The 14,343-nt window shown below is 32.9% G+C and overlaps 1 protein-coding gene across 9 annotated transcripts in view; it reads left to right on the top strand.

The window, feature by feature from the left end:
- LOC129754443 (uncharacterized) overlaps positions 1 to 14,343 on the top strand; it is a 145,616-nt gene that overhangs the window by 124,945 nt on the left and 6,328 nt on the right. For all 9 annotated transcript variants that reach the window (XM_055750523.1, XM_055750522.1, XM_055750526.1 and 6 more), the window contains exon 3: positions 14,100 to 14,339. In XM_055750523.1, coding sequence (XP_055606498.1) covers positions 14,160 to 14,339 — 180 coding nt within the window. In that variant the 5' untranslated portion in view covers positions 14,100 to 14,159. The remainder of the gene's footprint in view (positions 1 to 14,099; positions 14,340 to 14,343) is intronic.

A 14,343-nucleotide genomic window follows, 5' to 3' on the forward strand; every position in this document is an offset into this window, starting at 1 on the left:
AAGGCTACATATTATTTTAATAACGAAAACTTTATGTTTCTCGTTTGTATTGCTTTTAAAGCTTCTCTTAGCTATAGCAAATGCCACACGCATGTCAAACAGCTGTCATCATTACGGAATCTTGGAACAACTTTTTTGAAACTGTTTAGCGTGAAACTATTAACCGTAGAAAGAAATAGAATAATGACTACCTAATATGTCAAATAACAAATCAAAAAATTTAAAAAATCGATAACTGAAATAAAAAAAAACTAAAAAAATGTTACTGAAATTATAAAATTCAATAAATTTAAACCCTTTTTCAATGGAAAAAAATAACTTGAAGCTTTAAAAAGTTTAAAGAGAACTTGAGAGGAATCAGCCAGAATTCAGTAAAAGAAAATGATCGAAATGAACTGAGAGATCAGTACGCAAAAAAGGATGTATGTTTTGAAAAATATTATCTCTTTCCGACCCAGGGCAATATCTGGGCGTCTATTTGTTTTACTTTGTCTGCTCCATCAACTTTTGTGAAATTGATATTAATCGCTCTCTCATAACCATCATCTGATTTCGTCCTCGTCGTCGAAATAAGTCTCTTTGTGAAGCAATTTCCATGATAATTTTTGAGTAACGAAGCTTTATGAATTATTTTTTTTAACTCTATCAGTAGCCCGATTTTTGATATATTGTAGTCTGAATGGTAGAGGCCGAAAAGTTCGATTCTCGAAGAGTTGTTGTATCTCATTTAGCTCACAAATATTTTAGGAACGTCATATTTTGGGAGATTAATATTTGTAAGATGATTCAAAATCCAATCCTGCGGAGATACTGTAGGTGTACTTTTGAAACGCAGCCTTTTTCTGATTCAGAAAAAGTAAAAAAAAAGATTCCGCTGGTAAAATTTTATGACTTATTTCGGTCGGATTCGATTATTCGTACGGAATAAAAATTGGAATGAACGTAGAATTGAGTTCAAACTGTGCTTGATATTTGAAAATTTTAAATTTCAGTTGACCCATAGATTCATTTAAAAAAAAATTGTTCACACAACCAAAACAGGCATCAATGTCGGTAACGCGACTTCATTGTCAAGGCCATCATGCGGATCCAGATAAACAAAAAAGGGTGCGGTTCCTGAGAAGTCACCGTCTTGATGACAGCTCACGTCATCTAGGCGGCTCTAACTTGAGATTCCCGCGCTGCCGGTGATTGTCATTCAACAACAGCTTTTAAAGCAAATATGAATTCATATACCTACCTAGACGATATGGCCGGCAACAAACGTCTCAACCGATTATAATCATCGTTAGCGATTTCGTTTTCCGCCGTTTATTAGTTTATGGGAACTTTTGCTGTGTTGTTCCATTGTTGAAACTAATTGAAATTCTTCTAGGTGTTCTGATAGGTGAATTTGTGTGGCAGAATTTTAATTGACATACCTCCTTAATAATTTTTTATTAGTATATAAAAATCCATTGAATTATGTCAATCTAGTCTTTTTTTATGAATGTTTCTTTTCGTAATTACAATTTATGTGTTTAGATTCTGAATACTAGTACAACATCTAATATGTCAATTTATTGCATGTGAAGAACCAACTTGTGTCAGACCCATGTAAAGTCGGAAAATCGTTTTGAAGTTTCATCGCTCTCAACTAGAAAATCAACCCTAACTGTCCACTTATGAGTTTATTTCCCTGCCGTTTGTCGTTTCTGCACTTGATTACTTCACCTTCAAGTGGTCGATTCCATAAAACGAAATTACTTTGAGCGCTCATCTTCACCACTCACCGCAAAAAGTGACGCGATTTTCGCCTCACGAGAAGTTAACTATTACCACATTTTTAGGCGGCTATTACGAAATAGCATCTCTCTGTCAAGACGGAGTGCTTCAAGATAGTTTTCGACTAGCTAGTTTTATTTTATCACCATGCAAGTAGCACACAGATAAAAAAAAAGTCGTGAATTGCAGCGAGGCTGAGTGATTTTTATTTTAGTAGCAAAAAAACAACGAACCCACTTCCATTGCCCGTCACATGTCTGACTCGATGACAGGTTTTCGGTTTAAACTATTTTTTTAACCAATCACGATCGTTTAATGACGCCCGACTGACGTGAGATACTGCAATTTTACCACTTTTTTAGAGTTAATGAGTATATCGGCAGAACATTGAACTAACTTATTAGGAGCACAAATTATTTTTGTGCTTAATGGCTCAAACGGAAAACCGAACGGATGTCATTAACTTATGATTCATATATGAAGGAAGGCACATAAATACCCAGTTAGACAAATTGCCTTCAATACCCTCGAGGAATCGTACAAACTTTGTGGACAATTGGCGTTGGATTAGCTGGATTAGCGAAGCTAAACGGCGTTGTAGTGTAGTTATTTATTGAGGTGTAATCCAATACCTCCATACATTACTAGGTTTGGTACAAGATGCCTTCACGAACTCGCCAGGTGGAGTGAATCGACAATTAAATGGTTCGAGCAGCTGGAACGATTCGGTATCAGAAGGCAGCAGTTACGATTGTCCAACCGCTGCTAAAGCAAATGACTTTTGTTTGGTTTGTTTTCGATAGAAAAATGCGATTTTCACGCACGTTTTATACCGCAGAAAGTATCGAATGGATCAATTGCAGTGGCTTCAATTAGTCAAACATTGAACCTGTTGGACTGATCAGGCATTCCGTTGATATTGAATTGGGAAAAAACAAGTTTGCAGTGTCTGTAAAAAAATATTTAAATTGTGCTGAACTGAACCGTAAAAAGGGGCATCATGCAACAACAGGGTTAGATGCAACATTTTTATAACATAACACTTATTCAAGTTTATTTTAATATAATGTTATAAAATGATCATTTGATGATGACGAAATGATGATCACATAATTTCTAACATTGTGAGTTTTTTTTTATTTTTGATTCTCATAGAAAATTTAAAAAAATCGAGCAATAGATGTACTAATTTTTACATATTATTCGATGCCGTAAAAACTCAACTCAGTCTGACGCATTGGCTTAATGATATTTCCTACAAACTTAATACCGTGAAAGCACCAATGGCCGCGCAGTACCAATGGCCGCGCACTTTCAACTTTAATCTTTATTTTCTCCGAATCTCAACAACGAAAATTTCTATGTTTCGCATTTTCGGATACCTCCGCTAGGTATCTTTCACTTGCCATACTAGAAATAAATTTATTCTGCTTTTTGAGGTCAGGAAAAAATAAAAACAAACATCGTTTTTGTCGGATGCCATTTTTTCTGTTGTCCTTAGCAAGTGAGCTAAACGGGTCCCTTTTTGAAATTCAGTTTTTTGTGTTTAGTTCGAGCACCTTGGCAAAAAATTTCGAACGTAAGTTATTTGTGGCTGACAAAAATGACAATATTTTTGTGCACGGCCATTGGTACACTTGATTTTTGAATGTTTCTATTGCCGCGCACGGAAAGTATTCTAGTATTTATAAGCAGTTAATCTTAGAGAACTTCTTCGGAATTTCACAAAGGTTATATAAGATTCACAGGCAAGTTTTCGAATCAATGTTTTCCATCATAAAACCGGCTGAAAAAACACATTTCTTTGAAACAGTGTCAGAAGAAAGGATTATCTAATAAAAATTGCTACAAAGTGTTGGAAATTTGAGGTTAGATAGCAATTCGGATCTGTTTACGTTTTAGTTGGTCAGTTTCCTCGTGGATTTTCAGACAGCTCGCCGAATTTGTGATGATTCACCGAAATCGGGACCAAAAACATTGTTCCAATATATCTTCCAGCAAAATAATGCTTAGTAAAAATGGCGCCTCATACTAATTTTGCACTAGACTTGTATCACAAAACAATTACGACAAATCAGTATTTGATGTGTGAATCTTTAAAATCCTTACCTGAGAATAATCGCAATGAGCCTGAGAGCCATTTAAACAGCATTTTGAACTGTTTGGATACCTTATTCACTGTTTAAACCAAATTAAGAAGTGCGCGGCCATTGGTACACTTGTGAGCGGCGATTGGAACAAGCATCATAAGCGTGCGCGGCCATTGGTACACAAACACTTTTTACAAATTCGCTTTTTTTGTGACGTTACAATGAAAAATCTCTCACTTTTAAATTTTTCCCTTAAAGAACGTAAGTTTTACTACGTGTCAGTGTTTTTCTTTTCGGAATCGCACAAAAAACGATTTTTGTACGGCACAGAGAACATTCATCACTGCTTAAATGGGCTTATGGGATGAATCATCCAATAGGATGAAAATCCCTGAAAAAAAAAAAAAAATCATTGCTTAAATGCGCGGTCCTTGGGTCCTTCACGGTACTGCTGGTGTAAACATATTTTTTGGACAATTACCAAATGATTTTAAATAAATATTTTTATAATTCAGTTCTCAGCCCATAATGCACCCAAATGCAAATCAAAGATTCACCATTTTTACCCCTAAATCTATTCGTTTTCTATTTTTTACAGAAAAATTTAAATCTAATTCGAGCACAAACAAAAATACTTCAATTGGTGCTTTATGCGTTATGACATTACAAATATATCAAAACCTTTAAATTTTCTAACGACTTCATTTGACGATTCAAAATAAACAAAGTTTGTTGCTACTTACCACTTTTTCTTAGTAGGGTTAAAATCGCATGTTTCTTAAAATTTAAAAATAACTGGTTAATCCAACAATTTTTTAGAATTAGTTCAATTTTTGATGTACAAGAGATATGATTGTCTGTGGACTTAAAGTTTTTTGAAGCCATTGATGTTGGAAAGTTTTGCATGATGCCCCAGTTGATGGTAATTATTTTTTTTGTGCTATGGAGTCCGATGCACGAGCTGACAGGGGGTTATAAATAAGAAAGCATGATGCCTTATACAGATTCAAATCTGTTTCGATTTGAATGGAAAAAATAATCATCTAACAATTAACGTAGTTCAAAAGGAACAACTCGTATATTTTTTTAATTTTTTTTTCCATTTGAAATAAATGTATGAAACCAAATTGCATTTCAAGCACTTCAAAGTAAAATGTCGCAGTTAGCATAGCATAGCATAAATAGCATAGCATGAGGTGACTACACACATCTTGCATTGGCTGATACACATGGTACAACTAATAATCAAAACCAGCATAAGATGCCAAAATGAGAATCTGGATTCAATTCTCATTTCAAATGTTGATTTTGAAGATTAGTGTTGTACCGTGACAAGTCAATGTAATCATGGTAGGAAACATCTGAAACAGCAAAATAACTCTTTAGGTGCAGAGAACTCATACGACCCATGAAGCTGTTTCAGATAGGAATCGGAAGGATCAATTGAGGAAATCCTACTTGGCAGATAGGATTGATGAATGATAGAATGAATGAAACATGAAACAATCTCACCAAAAGTCCCTCGTCGTCCAGGAGTGTTGTATATGACATAACACACACGATTTGTCATCCGTTGCGGTACGTTCTTCTCACATTTTTCAATCAAAGCAACTCAATTCTTCCTCCCGAGCGCCAATTCGTAAATATTTGTCCCCTCCAAAAATCTTTGGAGTCGTCGTGGTTTTCACATTTTTTCAAAGTAAAATGTTGTAGTTAGATTGAAAAATTCCGTTTTCTGAATTGAATTTCTCGAAATTATTCATTTTCTTTAAGAATAGAAATTTGAGATCAAATGAATCATGCTAAATTATATATGTACTAGCTGATTCCATACAAACTTCGTTTTTTTTTTATAATGTAGCGGCCCACCACGCTTCCCCACACCAAAAAGCTCATTAGAGCCCCCTGGTAATGGACGCTACTGTTCTCAGCATGTCTGGCAGCAACAAAAAATAATAAAAAACGCGAGCACAATTTTACTCATGCTGAGAACTGAAATTTTTAAATTTAGTGCGAGGGAATGTAATGATAATACTAAGTTAAAAACTACATGGATCTCAATGGAAAACAGATTTCCTTTAAAGAGATCCACTATTTGATATTAATACTACTAAGCAAACATTTAATAAAATAAGACATTATAATTTAAATAATTAATAAAAAAAGGAACGCACAAAGAAACTAAATTGCTACAAAAATTCACAAAAAATTAATTATAAAAGAAGAAAACTGTTCACTGATCGACGGTTTTTAACGACTCATTTTTTCTTTTAATAGCCGTATTACTTCGATTTTGAACGTGGAACGGTTGTTGATGGTTTTTATTTCATTAGGCAAGGCATTGTACTTAGTTGGACCAATAAATTATATTCTTTTTTGACCTAAGGATGTCACGGGTCGGCTTCGTTGTAGAATATCTGACTGGCGAGTGTTATAAGTACGCAATCCCGTTGTAAAATGGATGTTTTGATTACTGCAACTTGTGTGTAAATTGTCGTAGACATATATTATAGTTTGTAAATCACAACGGTCTTTTAATGGAAGAATTTTATGGGCTCTTAAAGTGTAGAGCTGTTGGGTAGGAAAGAGCAACGGGAGTCTACAAATATTTTTCAAGCATCTATTCTGGAGAGTTTGAAGTTTTTGTAAATTTGACAAGGAAGCTCTTCCCCATATCATAATAAGATAGTTAATATGAGAGTGAATAAACGCAAAGTAATATTTCAATAAAACATGTTGAGGCACAAAATTTCTCAATTTCCATTGCATACCACAAAGAGGAGAAACTTTTTTCTCTAGATATTCTGTGTGACGACTCCAAGAAAGAGTTTCATCTAGGAAGATTCCTAAATATTTAAAGCATTTTTTCCTCTCAATAAGATTTCCATTTATCGTTGGGTCAATATTCGGAGGTAATCTTTTATGTGAAGAATGAAATAACATGTATTTGGTTTTCGTTAGTTGAGTGAGAGCAAGTTGGTATTAAAATATTTAGATAACAATTTCTTCTTCTTCTTCTTCTTCTTCTTCTTCTTCTTCTTCTTCTTCTTCTTCTTCTTCTTCTTCTACTTCTTCTTTTACCAACATAGCCAAAACGTGTAAGCATCTTGGAAAATGAAAAGACTTGCGTCCTTCATTTTTCTTTTCAACGTTATCTCTGTTACATAAAACATGCATTGCAAAGATAACTACGGCCAGGCCAACCATGTGGTACACAGTAAATGAAAATTACCGAGTTCGGTAATTTTTTTACCGAAATCCTGACATGTATAAATCGTTAAACTGTTCGGTAATTTTTTCGGTAAAAAATAAACGAACATCGGTAAATGAAGAATCGATTTACCGATGTTCGTTTATTTTTTACCGAAAAAATTACCGAACAGTTTAACGATTTACACATGTTAGGATTTCGGTAAAAAAATTACCGAACTCGGTAATTTTCGTTTACTGTGTAACTACCGCAAAAGATTCTACACACAAAAAAAATCTGAGTTTTACATTTGATGTAAAATTTGATTTCATGTAAAATTCGGTCAGATGTGTTGTATATAATAAAGCAGCCCTGAAAAAACCATGCGTTTCCTCATTCGGGTCATTTTGTTGTAATTTTACATGACTTCTGCTTGAAACGATGTTTGGAATCTGACACGTTGCTATCGCGCACAGGGTGTGTCTTATTGTTTGCCAATTTCAATGAATGTAGAAAAGTGAAATCCTTTTAGCAGTTCTCACCAAAAACAAATTATGTTTTATTGCTTATTGTAAAAAAGCACACTTTCAAAATAGTATATTACTCGATAGAATTTTGTAAACTTTATTGGAGAAGTGATATTTTGTTCTAAGCAACAGTTTGATTCTTAATATTTAAAAAAAAATAGAAATAACTCTAACCGATAACATTGATACAAAATCTGACAATCAAAAATGAATAGCACAAAAAATAGTCAAACTTTTGGTTCAAATAAATATTGCACGAAAATGTCAAAAATATTCTCAATTTGTTGTTACAAAAGATTCAGCACAATAAAGCTTTTTTCTCTTTATTCTTCGATATAAGTATAAATATGTGAATTCAAAAAAATCAAGTTCTTGGATTTATATACAAGTAAATCATTTTGAATTGTTTAATATTTATACAAACAAATTACAAGCTTCATTACCCTCCCTCACATTCCATCATTTTGCCAAGGACATTTCAAAGTACAACGAACAAATAACAAGTATTATTAATCAAAAAACATTCTAGATTAACTTAGTGCTACCTATTTTGAAAAGTACCGTCAAACGGGGCATCATGCAAGAGCGGGGTTCGATGCAACATTTATATAACACTACATTAAATCAGATTTTTATTTAATGTATTGTAATAAAGTTATCTTTTAATGATCACAAAATGATGATGACATAATTTCTCACATCTTAAGCTAGTTTTCTTAAGTTTTTTATTTTTATGTGAAATTTGAAAAATCGAGCAATAAATGTACAAATTTTAACATTTTTTATGCCGAAAAAAACTTTACCCAGTATGACGGATCGGCTTGATAATATTACCTACAAACTTTTAGCTGGTTTCCTCATGTTATACCAACATTGTTGGTGTAAAAATATTTTTCGAAGAATCACCCATTTTTTTTAAATAAATATTTTTAAAATTCCGTTAGATGTCTGGGGTTAAATGCAACAAAATGCAAATCAAAGAAATACCTTGCAAATCTCGTTTCCATGTGTTGGAATATGAATGTTTCGCATCACGCGTTTGTAAACATTGGAATTTCATTCATACAAACTTTTATTTTAATGATTTCAGCTTTTAGAATTTTTCGTAGTGTCATTTAACCCCTAAATGTATGCAGCATCGATATTTTCAGAAAAAATGTGAAAATTAGTAATTACAGACCCAAAAACTACTGCAATTGGTGTTGTCATGCGTAATGATCTTTTAGGCATCGCTAATATATTAAAAACTATAAATTTTCTTACATGTTCATAAGATTTTTCATTAAAAACAAAGTTTGTTGCAAGTTACCCCATTTTCTAAGGAGGGTGAAAATCGCATGTTTTTAGAAAATTTAATAAAACTGAAGAAACCTATAATTTTTCTAACTACGCCAATTTGATGCCCTAGCATCCTTAAAACTTTTGATGCATAAGGGGTAGGATTAATTGTGAACATAAGTTTTTTAGAAGCCATTGAAGTTGAAAATTGTTGCATGTTGCCCCAGTTGACGGTAATGAAAAACTTTTTTCAAAATCATCCATCCAAAAAGTATTAACGAAACTAACAGAAAATTTAGATACACCCTGTAGCAGGATCGTTTCACAAACAAACACCGAACGGCCGACCGGTAAGAAGCAAGTTCGATTTGATGCGCCTAGAAAATGCCGTTTCAAATCTGGAGCTCGTGGATTTCGGTTGTGTAAACCATTATGAGTATCTTTTAAATGATGGGCATGTTTTGTTACAAGGCTGATGGCTAGTAGTTGATAAAACAATAATTCAAAAACTAAAAAGGAATAATGAGCCGGAACGGTTTCATTGTTATTGTCATGTAAATCCACAATGTCATTCTTTTCGTTTCGGGAATTTACATTACGTCATAAGTCATGTAAATTTAGTAGAAATAACTTGTTCCATTTATTTGCAGGTTATAACATGTAATTATTTAATACTGTGTATAGCAAGGGGAGGAATAAAGCGTGGAGTTCCCTACCAAACGCTTCATATGGATTACTTAAATACCTACAGCATAATTTGAATATAATATTAAAATATTTAGATAACAATTTCAAGTCATTTTCAATTTGTTGAATGATAATATCAGCAGATGCTGCTGAGTAGAAAATTGCTGTATCATCAGCGAATAGGCGTGCTGTGCCTTTTAATAGTAAGTTACACACAGTATTAAATTTTTACATGTTTTAACCTGCAAATAATTGGAACAAGTTATTTCTACTAAATTTACATGATTTATGATGTAATGTAAATTCCCGTAAAGAAAAAAATGCTATTGTGAATTTACATGACCATAACAATGAAACCGTACCGGCTCATTATCCCTTTTTAGTTTTTGAATGATTTTTTATCAAATTCTTGCCATCAGCTTAATAACAAAGCATATCTATCGTTTAAAAGATGTTCATAATGTTTATGATAACTTGAATTCCACGAGCTCCAGATTTGAAACAGCATTTTCTTCGCGCATCAAATCGAACAAGCAGCAAGTTCGGCCGTCCGGTGTTTGTTTGTGAAACGATCCTGCTACAGGGTGTATCTGAATTTTCTTATAGTTTCGTTAATACTTTTTGGATGGATGATTTTGAAAATAATTTTTCATTACTATTCAAAATAGGTAGCACTTAGTTTATCTAGAATGTTTTTTGATTAATAATACTTGTAATTTGTTCGTTGTACATTGAAATGTCCTTTGCTAAATGATGGAATATGAGGAAGGGGTAATGAAGCTTGTAATTTGTTTGTATAAATATTAACAGTGTTCGGCACGAAAGCGCTAATCCGCTATTCGCTAGTTAGTCCGCTAACTTTTTGTTAGCGGTTGAATTTTGCCGCTAAGTTTGCATTGGTTTAGCGAATTTAAAAGTTCCGCTATTTTTTGGTTCCGCTAAGTAAAGATCGCTAACTCCCATATATTTGTATCATTCTTTCGAATTCTTAGTGATAGAATAAACTTTTTTTCATTAATCAAGTCAAAGTGACATTGTGCATCATTCTGATTGCTTAATTAGATTCATTGGAGGAAAGCGTGCTAGAGTTAGAGAAAAAATGTATTTAGAGTCATTTTTCTCCCTTTAAGCACTTTTTTAGGAACTTTTACAGAGGAAGATAACAATAAAAGGTGTTAAATAGTATAAAACTATTTACAGCATCTCTTCATCAGCATTTGTTTTCAAGTGGTTGAGCTATTTACTTTTCACAATACAGTTTTTTAGAGATTTTACAGATTAGTTCATATAAAAATAAGATAAAATCACTATTGTAGCCTTAGAACGAAGGAAAAAATAGGAATTGTATAAATGTTCACGTTTGACAATGCTCCTGCAAATTTGAAAAAGAGGAAAACAGGTTAAAGATTTTAAATGAAGGTTCTGTAAAATAATGCCAAAACAAAGCAAATGAATAACACACAATAATATTTGCAACAAAAATGCATACAATCTACTTTGCACAAAACCGATAAATCGAGTGAATTTTAAACCAAAATTTAAATTTAAAAAAAGAAAGATATAGCTCCCATTTTCCACATTCTGTTCTTTTGCTCTTTCTTTAATTGTTCGAAAATCGTTTGTTTTTATTTATAGAACACAGAGACTCGTTAAAACTCCAATCTTTGGCAGTTTTGGTTTTGTTCATAAAATTAGAAAATACGATCAATTTATCTAATTTTAAATTAAATACTTGAAACTTCATTAATTCCTCCTTGGGGAAAAATCGAAAGGGGGAAGTGTCTGACTAAAGAAAAATTTGATATTTGTTCCAGCCTTCATGTTGGTAAACAGTTAGCGATTAGCGATTAGCGCTTTAAGCTTAAAGCGATAACTTTTTTGGCACTTTTAGCGTATTTAATTAGCGATCGCTAACTTTGTTTGAGTTAGCGATTTAATTAGCGGCGCTAATTTTTCAGTTAGCGATGCCGAACACTGAATATTAAACAATTCAAAACGATTCATTTGTATATAAATCCAAGAACCTGATTTTTTTAATTCACAAGTTTATACTTAAATCGAAGAGTATAGAGAAAAAAAGTTTTATTGTGCTGAATCTTTTGTAACAACAAATTGAAATATTGCTGACCTTTTTGTGCAATATTTATTTTAATCACAAGGTTGTTTACTTTTTGTTGTCATTTATTTTTAATTGTTAGATTTCGTATCAATGTTATCAGTTAGAGTTATTACTATATTTAAAAAAAATAAGAATCTAAGACAAGAGGTGAACTGTTGCTTAGAACGAAATATCACTTCTCCAATAAAGTCTACAAAATTCTATCGAGTAATATACTATTTTTAAAGGGTTTTTTTATTCTTGCAATAAGCAATAAAACATAATTTGTTTTTGGTGAAAGTTGTTAAAAGGATTTCACTTTTTTATATTTATTAAAATTGGCAAACAATAAGACACACCCTGTGCGTTAAAGCATCGTTTCTGATTCCAAACATCGTTTCAAGCAAAAGTCATGTAAAATTACAACAAAATGACCCGAATGAGGAAACGCATGGTTTTTTTCAGGGCTGCGTTATAATATACAACAGATCTGACTGATTTTAACATGAAATCAAATTTTACATCAAATGTAAAACTCAGATTTTTTGTGTGCAGAGATAATTAACATTCAACAAAAAAAGTAACGGACCTATATTGCTACCTTGTGGTACACCAATATCAATATTTCTTAACATGCTTTTGGTATTTTCAATCACTACAAATTGCTTCCGCCCCTCTAAGTAACTGCGAAGGATATTATTAGCTGTTCCTCTTATTCCATATTTGTCTAGTTTGGATAGTAATATTTCGTGATTCAATGTATCGAAAGCTTTTTTAAGGTCCAAAAACAATGCTCCCACAATATTTTTGGAATCAATTTTAGATATAATGGAGTCGACTAGTTCTGAGATGGCAATTAGTGTGCTCGAGCCGGATCTGAAACCATATTGCAGCTTATAAAGTATGTCATGGTGGTTCAGGAAATTTACAATTCTGGTCACAAGAAGTTTTTCAAACACTTTACTAAAACCACTTAAAGTAGATATTGGACGGTAGTTGTTTGCATCATGGGAATCGCCAGCCTTAAAAACAAGAATAACTTTTGCGATTTTGAGGCATTCAGGATAAATTCCAGTCTCTTAAATGTAATTAAAATATTCCTTAAGTATGATAGAGAATTTTTCATGGTAATTTTTCAAGACACCCACTGGGAAATTATCAGGTCCACAGCCCTTCTTATTTTAAAGGGATAGAATGACTACCCTTACCTCATTCACAGTAGCTGGATGTAGAATTTTTTATTTTTTTTTGTACATGTTCAATACAGGATAAATGGTCAGAGCCAGAGTCAATTGGAATTTCCTCAGCTAACCTTTTGCCAATTGTGGTTCCGCTTTCAATTTAGAATATGTCATTAACAGTTCGAATGAATGTCAATTTACAGGCATTTTCCAGATGCAATTCGGAATGCATTTTTAAGCAATAATTTGCAAAAATGTTGAACACGTTATATGTACGATAACTTTTTCTGTCGTTTGCTACTAAATTTGAAATCAGGAATCAATTGACCATGCCAAAACACCCCCGTTTATGAATTTTCGTTTCGATGCGATACAAACTCACGTAATTATTGCAAATCAAATTTGACGGTTAATAAGACCCCTTTTTTGTCGTTTGATACAAATATTGAAATCAGAAATCAAATGACCGTCCCAACCCCAATAAACCGTGTATAAATTTCGACTCGATCATTGCAGATCGGTTGCCTCTTTTCCGAACTTTGATCTCTGAAATCGTTTGCCCTTCCTTCAAAACTCCCGTGTGCCAATTTTCAAACGGATCCTTTGCATAATGACGTCAATATCGCAAAAAAAACAGTGAATAGTTAACATAGACGTCCTCTTTGGTCGACTCCTGACCCTTCGAAATGTAGTAATATTGCATATTTTTAAAGCCAAATTTCAACCTAATATCATTGATTTGGTGCAAGTTTGCATTAATCAAATTTGATCCAAAAATCTGATGGTTTTTATCTGTTACTTTTTTTTTGAAAATTTGATTTATTTGCATTACAGGTTAAATTTGTATTTGAAAAATAGTTTTGAAGATTGGGATTGTTTGATAAGAATATAGAAAAAGTTTTTTGTTTTAATGGACCTAAAAAAGCTTATTTTATTCTCAAAACAACTAATCCGGTGGAAAAAAAATATAGAAGTTGACAAACAAAATTGAAACTTTAATATTTTTTAAAGTGGAACTCAAATCGTTACACAGTCTTCAACAAAATTATGAAATGAAATGAAATCTTTAATTTTAAATTTCCAAAGACTTTCTTAAGTGATTCCAGCAAAGTTTGCCATTTTGTATTAAAAAAATAAATAATTTATTTTTAAGTGCGTTGTATTTATGAATCTAGAATATCTATGCAAAATCCAAATGCTTGAATTTTCCCTAATAACAATTACTACAAATAACCTGAGATAAAACATTACATTAACAATGTTTATTTTGTTTTGATTTTCCAGATTCAATTTTCTAACCAGAGAGCTGCTGAGGTCTTCTACGTGCTCTAGTGGCCACCCACCATGGAGGCCCAAACGGCCTTGGTGCTAACGATTCAGCTGATTGCGCTGTTCTCGATTGCTGGCGCTCTGCTGCTGTATTTGCTGTGCAAGGTTCGCGGCACCCGCAATGATGGTGCTTTCGGAGGACCCCAGAAGGGTTCGATTCTGGTGACCTGTGCCGATACCGCCCTGGGACTTCAGGTTC

The sequence above is a fragment of the Uranotaenia lowii genome, chromosome 3 (assembly GCF_029784155.1).
Source record: "Uranotaenia lowii strain MFRU-FL chromosome 3, ASM2978415v1, whole genome shotgun sequence".
Lineage (NCBI taxonomy): Eukaryota > Metazoa > Arthropoda > Insecta > Diptera > Culicidae > Uranotaenia > Uranotaenia lowii.